The sequence below is a fragment of the Danio rerio genome, chromosome 4, assembly GCF_052040795.2.
Source record: "Danio rerio strain M-AB ecotype USA chromosome 4, GRCz13ab, whole genome shotgun sequence".
Classification (NCBI taxonomy): Eukaryota; Metazoa; Chordata; class Actinopteri; order Cypriniformes; family Danionidae; genus Danio; species Danio rerio.
This window is the reverse complement of record NC_141024.2, coordinates 8,126,432-8,147,500: the sequence shown is the minus strand read 5'-3', so window position 1 is coordinate 8,147,500 and position 21,069 is coordinate 8,126,432. Positions and strand designations below refer to the sequence as shown.

General features: G+C 36.7%; 2 protein-coding genes across 6 annotated transcripts in view; one reads left to right on the top strand and one right to left on the bottom strand.

The window, feature by feature from the left end:
• Positions 1-4,905, top strand: part of cdk17 (cyclin dependent kinase 17) — a 95,776-nt gene extending 90,871 nt beyond the window's left edge. For 2 of the 3 annotated variants that reach the window (XR_015942103.1, XR_015942102.1), the window contains exon 17: positions 1,508-4,905. Coding sequence is in view for 1 of the 3 variants with exons in the window: in NM_001201357.1 (NP_001188286.1) it covers positions 1,508-1,545 (38 nt within the window). In the remaining 2 variants the exon portion in view is untranslated. 3 annotated transcript variants of the gene reach the window in all.
• Positions 4,906-7,054: 2,149 nt separating this feature from the next.
• The window catches only part of elk3 (ETS transcription factor ELK3), a 35,436-nt gene continuing 21,421 nt past the window's right edge, over positions 7,055-21,069 (bottom strand). For 2 of the 3 annotated variants that reach the window (XM_087246866.2, XM_087246865.2), the window contains exons 3-5: positions 19,471-20,241; positions 12,579-12,701; positions 7,055-8,223 (exon numbers count right to left, since the gene is read on the bottom strand). In XM_087246866.2, the coding sequence (XP_087102992.2) occupies positions 8,101-8,223; positions 12,579-12,701; positions 19,471-20,241 (1,017 nt within the window). In that variant the 3' untranslated portion in view covers positions 7,055-8,100. 3 annotated transcript variants of the gene reach the window in all.

Genomic DNA, 21,069 nt, shown 5'->3' with positions numbered 1-21,069 from the left:
GTTAGTATAAGACAAATTAAAACATTAAAAAAATCACTTTTAAATTTGTCCAAATTAATCTCTTAGCAATGCAAATTATATATATATTTTTTTTACTTAATATAATTATAGAACATTATTTTATTTAATATTATAAAACATTTTGGCACTAAAGCAAAATCTATTATTTTGTCTCTATAATTTTGCATGTGATCATCTATCACTGATAGTTTTTGACTACAGTAGTTCCTCGCGCGGTTCACCTTTCGCAGTTTTGTGAATTTTTAGTGCACTTTGACTCTTTTTTTATTTACACAGTGCATTATGTTTTGCGTCCTGATTGGCTGTAGACCCCTGTCAATCAATCTCCTCTGTGTCTCCTCACAGTACAGAATGCGTTCAGCTTGCAATTTAACATACATCTTGATTGCTAGCGGTGCGAGTTTCAAAAAGGATGCATAAAGGGTTTCAACTGTCCACAGCAAGACCATCATAAAGGGGGTCTAAGTCAGGGGTTCTCAAAAAATTTTCATCAAGTACCACCTCAGAATTTTTTTTTCTCTCCAAGTACCACCGTTTGTATTGAAATACAGAGCGTATGCCTAATTAAGCAGCTACAACTCTACAAAGTTCAAAAGCCAGGCAGATTAATTACTATTATTATGAATTTTTATTATTGTCAGCCACTTTAACCAGTATAAATAGTTTGAACATTTACACTGTACTATGCTTACAGGTAAAAAAGAAATAAAACATCAATGTTTAAATCAAAACGTGCTTTTAAAAGTTCATTAAAAATGAAACTGTTCTTAAAAAGTGAAAAGAAAACTGCTGTACTTAAATGTAAAGTGTTATCATAAAGTAGCCTATTCATCAAAACCTAGAAATGTCCCCTGGACCTCATAAATATAGGCTATATGTCATCATATTCATATATAAACTCTTTTTGATAAATTTTTAAATATATGTTGCATGTATATTGGACTAATTTGCATATCTTTAAAATCTAAACATTAACTTGTATTTTAAACATGATTTGGATTTGCATATTTAATTATAAATAAGATCTGCTTAGTGCGGGTTAGAGTAGGTTTTGTGTGTCAGAAAAGCAAGTGATTAAACTATACCTGTCAAAATTGGGACATAAAAATACTGGATTTGCCCCAACAACAATTACAAATATGGGGAGGAAATTATTGTTAGAACATTGGAAACTTGAAAATAAAATAAAAGGTTTAGCTGATTTATTAAAATCAATTTACTGATCACATCCGTGTTATTGTACGCATCAAAGGGTTAAAAGAGTGTTCATTTTTTTTACTTTTATTATTCAGCGATTCCTCCGCGTACCACTAGTGGTACATGTACCACAGTTTGAGAACCACTGGTCTAAGTGGCAGATGTGATGCGTACAATGCCTTTAAGTGTGTCTGGTGGGCACTCGACTTGGTGACTGTGACAATATGAGTTTTGTCATCTTATATTAACCGTCGCACACCTTGTCCTCTTGTCTTTTTCTCCTTCACAGGAAACAGCAAGAACAGACGGCAGAGCATGCTGTTTTAAAGCTGCGTTCCCTCTCACACACACAAACACACACACACACACACACACAGGCTGATGGCTGTGCAGTACAGACAGACAGACTCTCTTTAGTGTGTGCATGCGTGATGATGAGTCTCTCTCTCCAGCATGCAGAGCCACAAAAACTCCCATCATCCTCCTCCTCGTGTGCAAACGTGTGATTCTGTACATATTTATTGACGGAGGGGTTGTTTTTGCTGCTAACTGACTACTGTCTCTTCATAACTTCCTCACATCAGTCCCACGTCGATGAGGTTTTTTTAAATACAAAAAAACGAGGATTATAATTCTGTTGAAATGTCGCAGCTGTCCTTTCGTTGGAGTGTTTGGAGTTCCTTATCATTATTTTTGGCCTGGAAAACTAAAAGACTGGCTCATTCCGAAACGTGTCATTTCAAGAGAAATCCAAAATAGCGCCCTGAAAAAAGTGGATGTTCCTCAAAACGGGGACCATCACCGAATCTGAAAGTGTGAAAAACAAACACTGGACCAGCAGGAACTTTGTGACCTCAACGTTTTCAACTTCTGCTCTTCTTCAGAGTGAAAAAAGAAGAGAAGAGCTACCTGTCGGGATTGAAGTGTGTGAATGACAGATGCTTTTTTATTTCATTTAGTTTTGTATTCTTTATTTCACAGTTGGAGCTCATCAAAGGATTTTTCTCCTATTATAAGGAACAGTTCACACACAAATACCGATTCACTCACCCTCTGTTTCTTCTCAGAAGAAGATATTTTGAAGAATGTTGGAATCCATAGTATTTATTATGCAAATCCAAGATGGAATTTATTTTTAATTATCATGAATCTGTGACTGCCAGTTTCTAACATTCTGCTTTGTGTTCTCAGTGAAACTGAAGTAAACTATGAGCAAAAATGAATTTATTTTGTTCCCGATTATAATTGTTTGAGGTGAACTGTCCCTTTAACGGAGCTTGGCAAGTAGAAATCTTTATATTTCATTTTTTGTTTGTTTGTTTTTTTCTGTTGGAGCTCATCAAAATGACTTCTCTCCTACTAGAAGTAACAGTTCACGCAAAAAAAAACAAAGAAGATAAAAAGAAGATATTTTGAAGAATGTTCCAAACTGTTGAATTCTATAGTATTTAATTTCTATTTACGACTACCATTTTTCCAAAATTTCTCCTTTTTGTTCTTAGTAAGTAAACAGTAAACAGTTTTTCAGGTGAATTGTCCCTTTAACAGAGCTTGACGACTAGAAATATATATATATATATATATATATATATATATATATATTTATATATATATATATATATACATATTTTTTTTTTTTAATTTTACTGTTTTTTATACTTTATTTTACAATTGAAGCTCATCAAATGACTTTTCTCCTATTAAAAGGAACCGTTCACACAAAAACCGATTCAGTCACCATCCGTTTCTTCTCAAAAGAAGATATTTTGAAGAATGTTCCAAACTGTTGAATTCCATAGTGTTTCATTTGCATCTATGACTCCCGGTTTTCAGCATTTTTCAATTTTATTTCCTTTTTGTTCTCAAGGAAACTCAAGTAAACTGAACAAAATGGAAAGAAGATATTTTGAAAAATGTTCCAAACTGCTGAATTCCATGGTATGTTATTTGTATCTATGACCACCAGTTTCCAACATTCTTCAAAAATCCTCCTTTTTGTTCTTAAGTCAACTGAGCAAAAATGGATTGATTTAGTTTCCGATTATAATTGTTTGAGGTGAACTGTCCCTTTAACAGAGCTTGGCGAGTAGAAATATTTATATTTCATTTTGTTTGTTTTTTTATTCTTTATTTTACAGTTGGAGCTCATCAAAATGACCTTTTTTTGCTATTAAATGGAGCAGTTCACACCCCAAATAACGATTCACTCAACCTCTGTTTCTTCTTAAAAGAAGATATTTTGAAGAATGTTCCAAACTGTTGAATTCCATAGTGTTTAATTTGTATAAGACTACCCAACATTCTTCAAAATGCCTCCTTTTTGTTCTCAGCGAAACTCAAGTAAACTGTGAGCAAAATTTGGTAATTTTTTTCCTGATTATACTTTTTGAGGTGAACTGTCCCTTTAACAGAGCTTGGCGACTATAATTATTTGTTTAGTTCATTTTTGTGTATTCTCTATTTTACATTTCGAGTTCATCAAAATGTCTTTTCTCCTGTTTAAAGGAACAGTTCATGGAAAAAATATTCAGTCACCCTCCGTTTCTTCTCAAAAGAAAATATTTTGAAGAATGTTCCAAACTGTTGAATTCCATAGTGTTTCATTTGCATCTATGACCACCAGTTTCCAACATTCTTCAAAACTTCTCCTTTTTGTTCTCAAGTGAACTGTGAGCAAAAAATTGATGAATTTTTTTCCGATTATAATTGTTTGAGGTGAAATGTTTCTTTAACAGAGCTTGGCGACAATAAATATTTATATTTCATTTTGTTTGTTTTTTATTCTTTATTTTACAGTTGGAGCTCATCAAAATGACTTTTCTCCTATTAAAATAAGCAGTTCAAGCTAAAAAAAAGAAGAAAAAAAAACGAGTCACTCACCCTCCGTTTCTTCTTAAAAGAAGATATTTAGAAGAATTTTCCAAACTGTTGAGTTTCATAGTATCTAATTTGTATCTACGACTACCGTTTTTCCAACATTCTTCAAAACTTCTCCTTTTTGTTCTCAAGTAAACTGCGAGCAGAAATGGATTGATTTTGTTCCCGATTCTAATTTTGAGGTGACCTGTCTCTTTAACAGAGCTTGGCGAGTGTGCGCTGCTTGTAAAAGAGCGTTTGTGTGTGATGATGGAGATCAGTAACTGTACAGAGCCTGTTGAAGATGAGCTAGTTTCATTAACAGTATTACGAGATTTTTGTTTAAATGTTACATATTATTGACCCTTCTGTGAATAATGGTATCTCAGTGTGGCATGTTGGAGTCCGACTGTCCCACATTTGTGCTTGATTTTATTCAGAAGAGATCTACGATGTTGTGTGTATAAAAGAAAAAGTAACAACGACAAAAAGGATAAAAAACAAAGACTCTGACAGCAGCGTTGGACCAATGTTTCTCTCTCTCCAGCATTTATAAAGATGAAGAGGACATCAGAGTTTAGATGACGACTTGTTTTTGTTTTGAACTGACAGATGTTGATTATTAATATTGTGAAATGGGAGTGGATTGTTTCTGGAGTGTGTGAGTGAGTGTGAGAGTGAGTGTGTGTGAGTGTGTTTGTCTTGTAAGCTCCGCTCTGTGAAACACTGACGCTCTCGGGTCAGTCTGTCGGCTCAATTGACCGTTAACTCTTTGTACTGCAGATATTTATTTCTCTTAATCAGTGAAGTAAACATGGTCTGTTTCATACAGTCAACTCTCTGCTGTCTGTTTATTATACATGTGTGTGTGTGTTTGTGTGCATTACTAGGAAACACACTTCGGCCACTGGATTGACAAAAGAAACCCAGTTGTCAGAATTATTCACCCTACTGTGAATTTTTTTTCAGACAGTATTGCCGTCTTTCGGATGAGACGTTAAACCGAGGTCCTGACTCTCTGTGGTCATTAAAAATCCCATGGCACTTCTCGTAAAGAGTAGGGGTGTAACCCCGGTGTCCTGGCCAAAGTCCCTTTATCAGGCCCTCCATCCATCCATCCATCCATCCATCTCTATCTATAAATCTATATCGTTCTATCTATCTATCTATCTATCTATCTATCTATCTATCTATCTATCTATCTATCTATCTATCTATCTATCTATCTATCTATCTATCTATAAATCTGTATCATTCTATCTATCTATCTATCTATCTATCTATCTATCTATCTATCTATCTATCTATCTATCTATCTATCTATCTATCTATCTATCTATCTATCTATCTATCTATCGTTCTATCCATCCATCTATCGTTCTATCTTTTGTTCTATCCATCTCTATCAATCCATTTCTAAATCTCTATCCATCCATCCATCCATCCATCCATCCATCCATCCATCCATCCATCCATCCATCTATCTATCTATATCATTCTATCCATCCATCCATCCATCCATCCATCCATCCATCCATCCATCCATCCATCTATAAATCTGTATCATTCTATCTATCCATCCATCCATCCATCCATCCATCCATCCATCCATCCATCCATCTATCTATCTATCTATCTATCCATCTCTATCTATCGTTTTATCTTTTGTTCTATCCATCTCTATCTATCAATCCATTTCCAAATCTCTATCCATTCATCCATCCAGCCATCCATCCCTAAATCTCTATCTTTTGTTATATCCATCCATCCATCCATCCATCCATCCATCTATCTATCTATATCATTCTATCCATCCATCCATCCATCCATCCATCCATCCATCCATCCATCTATAAATCTGTATCATTCTATCTATCCATCCATCCATCCATCCATCCATCCATCCATCCATCCATCCATCCATCCATCCATCCATCTATCTATCCATCTCTATCTATCGTTTTATCTTTTGTTCTATCCATCTCTATCTATCAATCCATTTCCAAATCTCTATCCATTCATCCATCCAGCCATCCATCCCTAAATCTCTATCTTTTGTTATATCCATCCATCCATCCATCCAACCATCCATCTCTATCTATCTATCTATCTATCTATCTATCTATCTATCTATCTATCTATCTATCTATCTATCTATCTATCTATCTATCTATCCATCCATCTATCGTTCTATCTTTTGTTCTATCCATCTCTATCAATCCATTTCTAAATCTCTATCCATCCATCCATCCATCCATCCATCTATCTATCTATATCATTCTATCCATCCATCCATCCATCCATCCATCCATCCATCCATCTATAAATCTGTATCATTCTATCTATCCATCCATCCATCCATCCATCCATCCATCCATCCATCCATCCATCCATCCATCCATCCATCCATCCATCCATCCATCTATCTATCTATCCATCTCTATCTATCGTTTTATCTTTTGTTCTATCCATCTCTATCTATCAATCCATTTCCAAATCTCTATCCATTCATCCATCCAGCCATCCATCCCTAAATCTCTATCTTTTGTTATATCCATCCATCCATCCATCCAACTATCTATCTATCTATCTATCTATCTATCTATCTATCTATCTATCTATCTATCTATCTATCTATCTATCTATCTATCTATCTATCTATCTATCTATCTATCTATCTATCTATCTATCTATCTATCTATCTATCCATCTATCCATCTATCCATCCATCGTCCTTAATATCTAAGTCATATTTACTAGTTTATTTTAGTTAATATCTTAATTACAGCTATTTCTTACATGATTTGTCCATATATCTGTATATTTATTATCTGTATTATTACTATATAATACATTGATCATAACTTTTTTAAATATTTTGATCAGTTGTTTTTAAAACTGTTTGCCTTTATCATATTCAATGCTTGTTTTATTTTGAAAACACAAGGCACAGTTTGACTTAAAAAATAAAATAAAAGTCTTACGAGAATACAGTTTTTTAATCAATTCATTAATGAAAAAAACAAGCTATTACAAAGCTTTTCATTTCCAATATTGAAATGGAATTTCGTCTATTACAAAAAAAAAAAAAAAAACTTAAGCAAGAAAAAAAATGATACAAATACACAATTCTTAAACCAAAAAAGGCACAGCCGGTAGTACAATTGAAGCACAGTGCATACAACGCAATATCATACAATACAATACAAAACCAGACAAACAACAAACAAGGAGAAACCTGGTTCACAGCCTCGGAAGAATAGTAAAAAAAAGACTTTAAATGCTAATGAAATTCCTTTAATATGCTTTCAACATCCCGGTGATTAAAAACTGGTGGAAAATGTGTCCAGCTGAAGCACCACGGGGGTTTTCCGCTTGTAATTTAGCGTCAATTTTAATGGAGGTCTGCTGAATAAAACACACTGTCCAGCATCGTTTCTCCCATCAGAAGAGGCTTTTGAATTTATATGATTTGAATTATAACTTGCCTTAAATGTCCATTTCTCCATTCAAAGAGGCTCTGCGGCTCCGTTTCCAATGACTCAAAGTCTTCTCAAAAGGACACTTGATGTTCTTTGGCTTCACCTCATAATAATCCTGTCTTTAAGAGCTTGTTTTTTTGAATTGCAGAAAAAATAAACACACTGTGTCCTGAAGTGCAGGCTGCAGTGACTGAAGTGGCCACAAGGGGGAGAAGTGCAGTCTGGCTCAACACAAAACATCAAGCTCCATCCTTCAGTCCTGCTTTAGTGTAGGTGTGTGTGTGTACTTGTGTTTATATCCCAGCGGGGATATAAAAGTGATCTAAAACTGACTCATAGTCACTGTGTGGACCAAACGATAGGTAAACGTGCTTGTAAATCGCACAGAATGAAGTATTGTGAGGGTTGGGTTTAGGGGTAGATGAGAGAATATACAGTTTGTATAGTAGAAACATCATTAGGTCTGTGAGAGTCCCCACTGGGATATAGGAACAAGTCTGTGTTTGTATGTGTGTGTGTGTGTGTGTGTTTGTGTGTGCAGGAATCAGGATTTCTGCCCGCTGGAGGACAAGAGGAGAGAGGAAGAGGATGATGAGGAGGAGGAGGATGAAGGAGAGTCCAGGTTTGGCAGGGGAACTGGAAGTGGGCCGTTCAGCAGGGAGGGGAACTGAGGGAGAAAGAAAACGCAGCGTTAAGGTGATGATGTGACACATGCTGGATAGTTCTGTAAATGCATGAAATGAGCATTGAGCAAATCAATTTTTCATTTTATTTGGGTTTTAAAGTTATGTCTGCACATTATATATATATATAACAGTGTGTTCTTTTAGTTCATTTATTTATTTATTTATTCGTAAAAGATAAAATAGTTTATGTAAAATTGTTTATTATTAATTACATATTAAAAATCATATATTGGAATTAAAATGAACAATAAATATTGCATTTATTAGTTTTTTCCTGATTTCTTTTTCCATTTTAATTGACTGCTTTAAAAAGAAATATTTCATTAACAAGTCATACAATATATTAAAGGTTAAATGTGTACATATTTTGAAATGAATAATAATAATATATTGCATGTTATTTCATTTCATTATTTCTTTTTCCATTATTACTGTTGTTATTTCATTTTACTGTTTTAAAAATATTTTATCATCAACAATTGATGCAATATATTCAAGAGTAAATGTTTTACGTTTATTAGTAGTTAATTACATGTAAAAAAAATAATATATTGATATTAATAATAATTATTATTTATTGCATTTATTTTTCATTTCAATATTTATTTTTCCAATATTATTGTTGTTAGTGCATTTGACAATTTTTAAAAATATTTTATTAACAATTCATAAAATATATTAAAGGTTAAATGTTTACATTTATTAGTAATTACGTATTAAAATACTATATATCGAAATTAATAATAATAAATAATAATATTTTTTTCATTTCAATATGTGTTTTCCATTATTACTGCTGTTATTTCATTTGACTCTTTTTTTAAAAATATTGTATTATTAACCGTGTATACCAGATTAAGATTAATGCTGTTATTTGTATATTTCAGTGTTTAGTATTATTTTGTTGCTAGTCATTATGTATCATCATTTATCATCTATTTTATACAATAATTAAATTAAATTGACCAGTTTTACACATTTTATTACTAATAAAAGTATATATTAATAAAAATATATATGCACTAAATATTCATAATTAATAATGAATAATAATTTTCCTTATATATATTATCATTATTTTCAATTACATTTACTGTTAAAATTAATAGCAGTATATTTACAATATATTGATAATATTGATATTTTTTATATTTCAATAAGCTATATTTTTATTATTAAAATTATTTATTAATGTATTATTATTATTAATTTATTATATTATTATTATGTATTTATTTATTAATAATAATAATAATTTTATTATTATTATTATTGTATTTTTATTTACTATTATTATTATTAATTACTTATTATTATTTAATTATTATTATTATTATTATTATTATTATTATTATTATTATTTATTTGTTATTATTGTTATTATTATTATTATTATTATTATTATTATTTAATCAGTTGTAATTCTTTTGACATAATGAACCCTGCATGACCAGTTTTCCCTTTGAAAGCTCACAATACTAAACATATCATTATTTGATTTCTTTTGGCCAGTGTAAGATCTGTTCATTTCTCAGCAGTTTCTCCACAGTCAAATCAGTCCCTGCAGTCTCAGTGCTTCACTAAACAAATACTCCTGTAGTCTCCGCTAAGGCATCACGCTAACGCTAGGAGAGGAACTTCCTGTTATGTGAGAGTGGACTAAACACACAGAGTCTTTTTCAGTTCAGTTATCACCCCCTCCCTGCTTTAACAGGAAGCTGTTTTTCCCCCATATCCAATGCAGAGAGGAAACATCTGTAGCTTATTTCCAAACCCTAATACACACACACACACACACTCTCTCTCTTATGCCAGTGAATCCGTTTACCAAGTAGAAATACAGTTAAAATCTTAATTAACAGGCGTCTGTGTGACAGGTAAAGAAAAATGGACAAAAGCCCCATGAAAATGACACTGAAAAGCGAGACAAGCCACAAGAGGTGTCCACCAATCACAGCAGGATCACCAGTCATGTGACTGACCAAAAAACACCCAGCCATTTGTGGAGGAAGTGAGAGTGAGTGAGTGTGTGCATGTTTGCCTTGGTGTTTGTGTGTCTGTGCACATCTGTCGGTCTATATTGTGTGTATTTGTCTGTGTGTGTGTGTGTCTTTATGTGCCTGTGTACCACTGTTTGTCTGTGTGTGCTTGTATCCGTCTTTTTGTTTGTATCTTTGTGTGTGTGTGTTTGTCTTTATATGTGCATGTGTTCATCTGTCTGGGTGTCTGTCTGTGTGGTTGTATCAGCTGTCTATATATGTTTTTGTTTATTTATCTTTGTGTACGTGTGTGGCCACTCACCGGCCACTTTATTAGGTACACCTTACTTGTACCAGGTTCGACCCCTTTTGCCTTCAGGACTGCTTTAGTCCTTCATGGCATTGATTCAACAAGGTACTGGAAATATTCCTCAGAGATTTTCATCCATATTGACATGATAGCATCACGCAGTTGCTGCAGATTTGTCAATTTTGTGAATCTCCTATTCCACTACATCCCAAAGGTGCTCTATTGGATTGAGATCTGGTGACTGTGTAGGTCATTTAAGTACAGTGAAGTCGTTGGCATGTTCAAGGGACCAGTCTGAGATGATTTACACTTTATGACATGTTATCCTGCTGGAAGTATCAGAAGATGGGTACACTGTGCTCAAAGGGATGGACATGGTCAGCAACAATACTCAGGTAGGCTGTGGCGTAGACACGATGCTCAATTGGTACTAATGAGCCTAAAGTGTGCCAAAACATATCCCCCACACCATTACACCACCAGCAGCATGAACCGTTGATGCAAGGCAGGATGGATCCATGCTTTCATGCTGTTGATGCCAAATTCTGACCCGAGCATCTGAATGTTGCAGCAGAAATGGAGACTCATCAGACCAGGCAACGTTGTTCCAATCTTCTATTGCCCAATATTGGTGAGCCGGTGTGAATTGTAGCCTCAGTTTCCTGTTCTTAGCTGACAGGAGTGGCACCCGGTGTGGTCTTCTGCTGCTGTAGCCCATCCGTCTCAAGGTTGGACGTGTTGTGTGTTCACAGATGCTCTTCTGCAGACCTCGGTTGTACTGAGTGGTTATTTGAGTTACTGTTGCCTTTCAATCAGCTGGAACCAGCCTGGCCATTCTCCTCTGACCTCTGGCATCAACAGGGCATGTGCACCCACAGAACTGCCGCTCACTGGATATTTTCCCTTATTCAGAGCATTCTCTGTAAACCCTAGAGATGGTTGTGCGTGAAAATCCCAGTAGATCAGCAGTTTCTGAAATACTCAGACCAGCCTGTCTGGCAACAACAACCACGCCACGTTCAAAGTCACCTAAATCAGCTTTCCTCCTCATTCTGATGCTCGGTTTGAACTGCAGCAGATCGTCTTGACCATGTCTACATGCCCAAACGCATTGAGTTGCTGCAAAGTGATTGGCTGATAAGAAATTTGTGTTAACAAGCAGTTGGACAGGTGCACCTAATAAAGTAACCGGTGAGTGTACATCTTTTTACATGTGCTTGTGTTCTTCTGTCTGTCTGTGTGTGTGCATCTACTGCCTATATTTGTTTTTGTTCAGATATCTGTCTGTGTGTGTGTCTACATGTTTGTGTCTATATGTTTCTGTGTGTGTGTCTACATGTATGTGTGTGTTTTTGTGTCTGTGTACAGGTTGATGTGGTTTACAGAGACCCAAAAGTGCATGATAACATAGGCCCAACTTAGTTGTACTCTGTCAAGTGTATGTGTTTTACAGGGACACACCTCATGTCCTTGTAATTCAAAACACTAAGAAATCATACTAAGTCCTTTGAAATCATAATTTGCGACAGGTTTCCAGTGAGAATTGGATTTAGAGGTGAGGTATGCAATATAATAAGCATTTTTACTGTATAAAACACTTTACACCTATGAAGTGTCCCTGTAAACCATACATACAAGTGTGTGTGTGTGTATGTGTTCAATAGTAAAAGTGCACATCACAAGCTTTCACTACTCTAGTCAATTCAGTGGTTACCTTTAATGGTTTCCTGTTTCCTAGTGGTGTTTACAGTAAAGACTGGACCCTCCCCTCAAACAAGAGAGATGAGTGCAAATATACAGTCTTTTTGCATGCAAACACACACACACGCACACACATACACATGCATGCTCTCCCTCCCCTGGGCCAGAACAGGAAGTATCCACAGGATTTCCCCTCTCGCTCACATGAGGACTGAAACACGACACCAAGCACAAACACACACACACACTCACGAAACAGACAAGCAAATCACTTTCCACCAAAATAAATACAGCCCATCTCTCGGCCACAATCAGACTGCTCTGTCTTATAGGTGAACGTCTGTACCTGAAAGAGTGAGCTGTGTCCCTGTAGTCTGGCCGGGCTGAGGGGGGCCACGGGACTCAGGCTGCTCCAGAAATGAATGGAGGACAGGAGAGGACTGGGCGTCAACAGCAAACCGGAGGGAGTCTAGAGAGGGAGAGAGAGGGCAGAATTGTGAAACGGGGGAACGGGAACATGAGATGTTATTTGTATTAGTCACTGAAGTCAGGCATCACAAAATCCCAATGTCTTTCAGGAAGACGAGTGTGAGTCTCCACAGGTCCAGGCACGTCTGTGTTGCGAGAGCATGTGAAGCCTGTCATGCAGAAGAGCCGAGCACCCCTTCAAAATGATTCACAGGTGACTTTAACTCAACGGGACGGGTTTAGTGTTACTGGTATGTGTTGTGGAGACATTTGTCCTGGACACTTGATTGATCAGTCCGAGCAGAGGCAGGATTTTGCTCAATCTGGCGTTATGAAATCACTGTCTGTCTAGCGTTTAATGCAACCGTTTGCCCCAAATTACACTTCTCCCATGTGCTTGACATCCTGTCATTCCTGTTCATCTGCTATTGATGAATCTCCCAGCTCAACATTGTTGATGGAGAATCCAGAGTTTCTCAAAGTCCGTAAAGGCACCATAAAACAAGGGCTACATGCACAGCTAGTGTTTTTTCCCTACCAATAAATGTCCGGTGACTATGTGACTAATTTCAATTTCATATGGTTCCTTTTACAACACCGATGTTGCAATGTGATTAAAATATACTCAGTTAAACAGAGTTAAGCATTCATTTAGATGTTCAGGCGTAAAACGAGATGAAAAGCCGTTTAAATGCAAGCACCATCAGCAGCAGGAGTATTTCCCATTGAAAATACTGTGGTAAAATTCATTTTCATATATTGCGTGGGACAATAGAATTTAATGCAGTGCTGCTTGTACATTCTGAGACCCACTTTGTATCGTATAGCAATTAAGCTGTGAAGATCATTGATTATTTAAGAAAACAGACCTTAAACACAGTGATTTTGTAACAGCATAGAGTTCATTGGAAGCGGTTGAATTGCATAAACCCTATTGGAATTATTTTGGTAATGCTGGCTGCAAGTCTCTTCATGTTCTGATAGCAATCATTAAATTAAGCAGGCATGTCCAAGTTCGGTCCTGGAGGGCCGGTGTCCTGCAAAGTTTAGTCCAACCCCAATCAGACACACCTGGGCTAGTTAATCAAGCTCTTACTAGGCTTTCTAGAAACGTCCTTGGAGGCGTGTTTATGCAAGTTGGAGCTAAAATCTGCAGGACACCGGCCCTCCAGGACTGAGTTTGGACACCCCTGAATTAAGCAGTTTACATGTATTTATGTGTATTTTAATATACTGCGGAAGCTGTAGGATTAAGAAAAGTTTGTCCAATCAAAACATTCTGTCCGAACTTTACGATTGGCTGTTCTAAATATGGCCTGTCACAACATGTATTGCATAGTTCAGTTCATTTGCAGGTAAACACCAACAACCTTATTTTTTTAAGTTTTAAAGTAGTAAATTATAGTTACTTCATCTGTTATAAAGCTCGTATTTGTATTGTGGTGTTTTGTAGTGAGGTTGTCTAGTGGGCATAAAAGTGTTCAAGGCTTTAGTCGTGATTTGCCAGGTGGGACTTTCAGTGCTATCAGGCTAACGTTAGCATTTTCCAAGATCTGCTATTGCACCTTTAACATGATCTTCTATGGACAATTTTGTTTTTTTCATATAAAACCGTAGACAATATCTTTTAAACGGCAAAAAGGCATCATGAAATGAGTCCACATTAAATTTAGTTGATCCTATGCTCAACTCCTCATCCTATTCAAAATCTGTTGAACTTTGTTTTCTGTGGGCATGTCTCCTAGTTTGTCTTTCCCATACAACTAGATGTCGGCATTTGTCAAACTCCAAACATAGAGCCTACAATGAGTCCCAAGTTAAACTTCTGTCAAACTGCTCAACATCATATGATTCACCTGCTTAACTTTGTCTTCAGTGGTCAAATGACACAGTACAACAACGTGAATGGTGATTAAGGGTTGTCAATCCCCAAAAAAGTCACAATTAAGTGAAGAAGTCCAAATTAGTCCATGTGACTTCCATGTGCATTTAATCCCTGATGACATTTTTTGGACTTTCAAGAATTCACACTTGGCTGATGATTGATTATAAAGCTTGTTTGGCATGCTGTCCTGAAAGAGATCCTCGAGTTTGGGGCTCCCTCCCATTTGCAAGGCGAGTGGGAAGTTTGAGCTCAGGTAGATCTGGAGAACTCCCCTGCTGTAGTAGCTAATGAACAAATAGTGATAGATAGTTAGAGATAACTACTTCCTAGGAGCATGTCTATGGTGGCGATTTGGATTAGTCAATTAACTTAAGTTGCAAGTGTTTGGACGGTGAGAGAAAACCAGGGAACCCAGGGTAAACCCACGTGAGCACGGGGAGAATGTGTAAACTCGGCTGGCTTGGTAAGGACTTGAACCAGTGACGTTCTTGCTGCGAGGTAACAGTGCTAACCACTGCGCCACCCATCTAGAAAAGGAGGAGGAGTAGGGGTGGAAGGGGGGATTCTTCGAAACGAAGATGGCTGTTATATGGAACTTAGGGTATTTATAGTGGCTTAGGAATCGTCTGATTGGTGAATCATAAACTGTATAATGCAGGATCCGCCGCAAGCAATTGATGAGCACAAGATCCTCTCGAAATTAGTTCATAAATAAACTTCACTTAACAAACAGGTTAACAACTATGTCCATTTGGCACAATAATTAAAGCTTATGATTTGAACATGTATGCTAGCTAGGGCACGTTTACACAGTGTTATGCGTAATCAAATCAGCATAGTAGACAGTCCAACCTGTAGTGGGGCTGTGTCTGATATTGCATACTGAAAGCTACAGTATATTGAATAACCGTAGACTGCTAAAACAGTATGTTGAACACAAATGTAACCCAAATGATATATCGATTTGCCCTACCATGTCAGATTGTCCTTCCTTCAATTTAAAAAATAGATGGTGCATCTAGATGAAGAAATGTGCTAGCCATCAAATGCTATCAGCGTGATTTTGATGTGATGTGGTGTTATTTAAGGTTGTAATATTGCCCTAAAGCAGGTCTGTGTGGTTAGCATTCAGTGTACAGATGATTAACAGGTCTGTGTGCCACTTCAGATTTGGTTTCTGTGCAAACTTTTGCTGTGTAAAGATGCTTTTAGAAGCATTATGGATATAGTTTTGCTAGCACAGTCTGATGTGTGGGATAAAATGTCAGGACACCAGGGATACCAGCTTCATTTGCAACACTGTATAGTCTATAATGGGATGCTAAAGTGTCCATTGTGTGTGTATAAAACAGAATCTCGCAAGTAGGGACTTTTCATCTACTGTTTTACAACTACTATGAATTCGGATCTACTTTTTTGCAGCCAATGTGAAGGAAAGCATTGTACTGGGTATGCAAGAAAGAAACACACCTCCACATTGATGAAAGCTTGTATTGAGAGTTAAGATATATCTGCAAACTTTAGTACTTGAGTATTTTTCTAGAGGGAAATGCAATTCTAGTGCACATTGACAACTGAAAGGCTGTGCATATGTGTTGGTATCTGTTTCAAAAAGGAGAGTCCCATGCATTTGGATTGACACAAGGGGTGTATAAACAGTGACAGCACATAAATATTAGCTTGGACTGTCTCTTTAAAAGAGAAACTCTATGAGCATGTAGCTTCCCATGGGTCATGGACTTTGGATCACCAGGTTGTGGCTGTGGGGCAGCATGTGAAATCAATTTCTGCCTCTCGCTCTGTTTTTCTCTGTCCTGTGTCACTGTGCGAGATTTCGGACATATGGCTTTACTTACAGGTCTCTCTTCTCTCGCTTATGCCCTTCTGTCTGTCTTTTCCCTCTTCCTGTCTCACCTCTTTCTAAAATCCCGCACATTTCTCCCTCCCCGCCCAGTAAAGAGCGAAAGGTCTCACGGAATAGCTGTTTTACCAGTATAGGTGTGTGTCCTGTCTATTTGTTACTCATTGAAGGTCTATAAACAGTGCCGGAGAGGATGTTTTTGTGTTCCTAAATGTAAAAAGCTGCCCACAACAGAATGAAACCTGATTCGAAAGCTCTACTTAGGCAGAAACTCTGCGCGACACAATCTAGGGCAAAATTAGCATCTTGCTAAGCTTCATGATACACTCCACCAAGCACAAAAACTCATAGCACGCACTTACTTTGATAATGTCTTTATAGGCAACTCTTTGGGGTTTTGGAACAGATATGTCAAAGGGAAGTCATTTAATCAACCTTTACTCGTTTCAAACCATTGAGTTTCTTTGTTCTGTTACACCGTGCCCTAACTCAATGGGACTCAACAGGACGCTGCGACACACGATAAAAGGTTTCTATTCTATCTTAAAAAGGAGGTTTTGTCCTAACTATCTGTGAAGTGCAAAATTTATAACATAAACTACTATGACAGGTTCTCAATCTCTGGCCCGGAGGTCTGGTGTCCTGTAGATTTGAGCTCCAACCCCAATCAGACACACCTGGGCTAGCTAATCAAGCTCTTACTAGGCTTTCTAGAAACATCCTTGCAGGTGTGTTGAGGCAAGTTGGAGCTACAGGACACTGGACCTCCACTGTACTATGATGAAGATTATTACCTGAGGTACTGAATATGTGCTTTATTTAATGTTGAATACTACTGTGAGTTTGAATAACATTTTAGTTTACCTCAGATCTTGACAATCAAATAACTAGCAAACAAAGAGTTAGAAAATGAACATTAGAACTGTGACACAAGTATCAGTCATTGAGAATGTACATTTAATAATGTTAAAGAGGTTTAATATGTATTTATTCGATTATAAACCTTATCTGGGAGTTGGGAGTGCGGTGCACTATTCTGTGCTTCTGAATGTCTATAGTTTTTAAGTTTTGTTGTTGTGTCTGGTGCAGCCAAGTTGCTTTTCAGTGGAATATTGTCATGTTGTGTGAAGTCAGCAGACGGTGTAAAAAAGAAGATATTTTTATATATATAAAAAAAAGCTGTAAACCTGTAACAACTGACCTCCATAGCATTTGTTTTTTTTATTTTCAGCATTTTTCGAAATATCTTCTTTTGGTTTCAACATGAAAAAGAAACTCAAAGTTTCGGTACATCTGAGAGAGACTAAATAGTGAGTAAAGTTTAATTTTTGGGTAAATGATCTCTTTAAGTTGTAAAAACACATGTAGATGTGGCAGTTTACCTGTGCAGCTTTATTTGCAACACTGTATAATCTATAATGGGATAGTAAAGTGTCCAGGGACACAAGTAGGTAATCTAGGGACTTTTCATCTACTGTTTTATGAATACTGTGAATTCAGATAAGCTTTTCTGCTCAGAGGTGGGTAGAGGATCCAAAATCTATACTTAAAAGTAAAAGTACAAGTACTTGCGGAAATTTTTACTCAAGTAAAAGTAATTATCTTAAATTTTATTTGAGTAAAAGTAAAAAAGTGTCTAATGAGCAAATTATTTAAGTAAATAGTTACTAGTTACTTTTAATACTTCGAATTAACCTGGTTATATTGTCACTTGAAAAATATTCAGTATCTTGAAAAATATCTATTCAAGTATTATTTACTGTCATCATGGTAAAGAGAAAAGAAATCAGTTATTAAAACTATAGATATGTGTTGATAAAATCTTCTTTCTGTTAATAATATAATATGTATACCGTTTTTGTTAAAAAATAATAATTTAATGTTATATTTTTAATGGTTAAAAGACTAATATGTGCAGGGCTAATCAGTTATTCCATTAAACAGCAGTTTCTTTAGTTATCCCATAGTTACCATTAATAAGGTTCAAATTGGAATAATTTTGCCACTTACCACTACGTGTTTTTCAGGTGGGATGTCATTCCAACACAGTCTCACGGCAATTTGTAACTTTTTGATTTAGTGACTAATTCGTATAAATTCGTACAATTTAGTGCGATTTGCTCATCACCCAATGACGGTTGGGTGCCACGCCGCCTTTTTAAAATCGTACATTTTCGTACGACTGAACTCATATAAATTCATACAAATTATCCACTAAACTGACAAAACGCAAAATACTTACATTTCCCAGTGAGATCAGGCTGGACATTCATGTATATGTTGCGATGTCAGTTTGATGCGTGCATCGCATTATGAAACTATTCTTGTTGGAGTAAAAACAGAGACTGAACTTGAGGCCGGGTGATCTGGTCCGATAAACTCACTGCACAGACAGCGTGACCATCCTTCTCAAAACCGCAGATGGCAACATTGGCAGGACCACAGTATAAACTCTAACGTCTTCCTAGACTTCAGCCATTATTCCAACAGGCGCGCGCTCTAACCGAAAGCGGGAGATGCGTCTCCATAGCAACCTCCAAACCTTTTCAAAGCTGCGCCTTGTGATATTTGCAAACAAAACATATGGATCATATTTATTATCATTTGACAGTAACGGAGAAACGCCGCCAAATGTAGCGAAGTAACAGCAATGATTTTTCTCTAACAATTTACTTAAAAGTACAAATTTAAATGTACTCAAAAAGTACTCGTTACCCAATAATTTTACTCAAGTAAATGTAATGAAGTAAATGTAACTCCTTACCACACACCTCTGCACCTGCTGCATAGTCTGTATTTTTTAATGCAACCAATGTGAAAGAATAGCACTGTAGTTGTTATGCAGGAACAAAAACAGATCTCCACATTAACAAAAGCTTATGTTGAGAGTTAAGATATATCTGCAACAAAAACTTAAAGTTTTGAAACATTTAAGGGAGACTAAATAGTGAGTACATATTTATTTTTGGGTGAACTATCTCTTTAAGTTATAAAAACAGATGTAGATGTGTTCGATTTAGTTACCTGTGCAGTGAAAAAGGCTGGCGTAAGGGACCCTGAGGGCAGTGCTGGGCTGTTGAGGGCGATGGAGCCCAAGTCACTTCCTGAAAGCAGTATTGAAGGGGCGGAGATTTCCAGCCCTTTGGGTTTCCGGGCTTTCGGAGGCAGTCTGTTGCTACTGGTCCTCCTCTCGAGGGGCGAAGCCTGATTCTGGGCTCGCTCCCTGTGGCTGGAAGATAAATTTAAAGGCTGAGCGCTGGGCTCTGATTCGTCTATGCGAGCCTCTGGGCTCTGCCCATGTCGTAGCGTGTAGACAGGGCTATGGGAAGGAGAGGGGCTTCGGGAAGAGCACGGGGAGGATTTGGAAGTGAAGAAGACTTCTCCGGATGAAGGGGGAGGCGAGGAAGCAAGGGGAATGGCTTTCTCTGATCGATTAGTGACGAATCGAATCACCGTTTGTCCCTCCTCCCCTCGCTCGCACCCTCGCTGGTTCTCGACTTTGATTGGACGCAGCAGTGGAGGCGGGTTTTGAAGGGAGCTGACTGTGAAAGACGAGTACAGACCCGAGTGAAGATACTCGTTCCTACAGGCGGGGCTTCGCAGCGAAGACAGCGACAGTTTTGGAGACTCCTCCCCCTCGCCGCAGTCTGACTCCACATCCTGTAACATGACGCCCCCTGCGACGTGACCCCCATCCCGACCGAGCTCCACTGCTTGGGGATCCATCTTCAGGATATCAGGGAATGAGACGAACTTGTACACAAACTTCTGACCAATCACCTTCTTGATGATGTTCTGTTAAAGAAAGAGGATGATTAATTAGTTACTTTTTTATGTTTTGCTAAATTGCTAGACAATTTACATGATCTCATTTGTATATTGCCTGAATTTTTTCATGCACCACTAGCTAGGATTTCATCCTGAGATGCAAATTAAGACTTACGAAGCCACTGTGAGAGTGTTTTCTTATATATTAAATTACTAGGTCCTCAGAAGACGAAATGCAATGAGCGCACAATGACTTTTAATGATGCTTTTTAGGAACAAGACAGTTCAAGATAAGTAATGCACTTTAAACCACTTTAATAATAGACTTTGACTAAGGGATTTTAAAATGGCCAAAACAATATTTCAGATGCTTTACCATGTTGTCGGTCTGCTGAGTTGTCCATTAATGCCATCCTATTTTTATCATTTCATTATTTGTTTAATAAAAATTACAAAATCTTTTTGATGCTTATTAGGGCTGCACGATATTGGAAAAATCTGACATTGCAAGATTTTCTTCAGCTGCGATTTACATTGCGACATGGCCACAATTTCAGCACCAACTTGAATAGCTCTATTTAAAATGAATTCATTCATTTAGATTGATTGGAATAATCTTGTAAACAAGTGAATCAAAGAAGTTGCATGAATAAATGAATAAGATAAACAAAAAAATAAAAGTGAAAAAGTAGTCGGATGTTTAATTACACTAATACGATACAATATCATGATATTTTACCACCGATGATGAGAGATCACGATATCAGCGATATATCACAAGAAAACCATCCGCACGATATCATGATATTTGTAAATGAAATCAAAATGTTCTAAGATGTATTTCTTTTATTAACA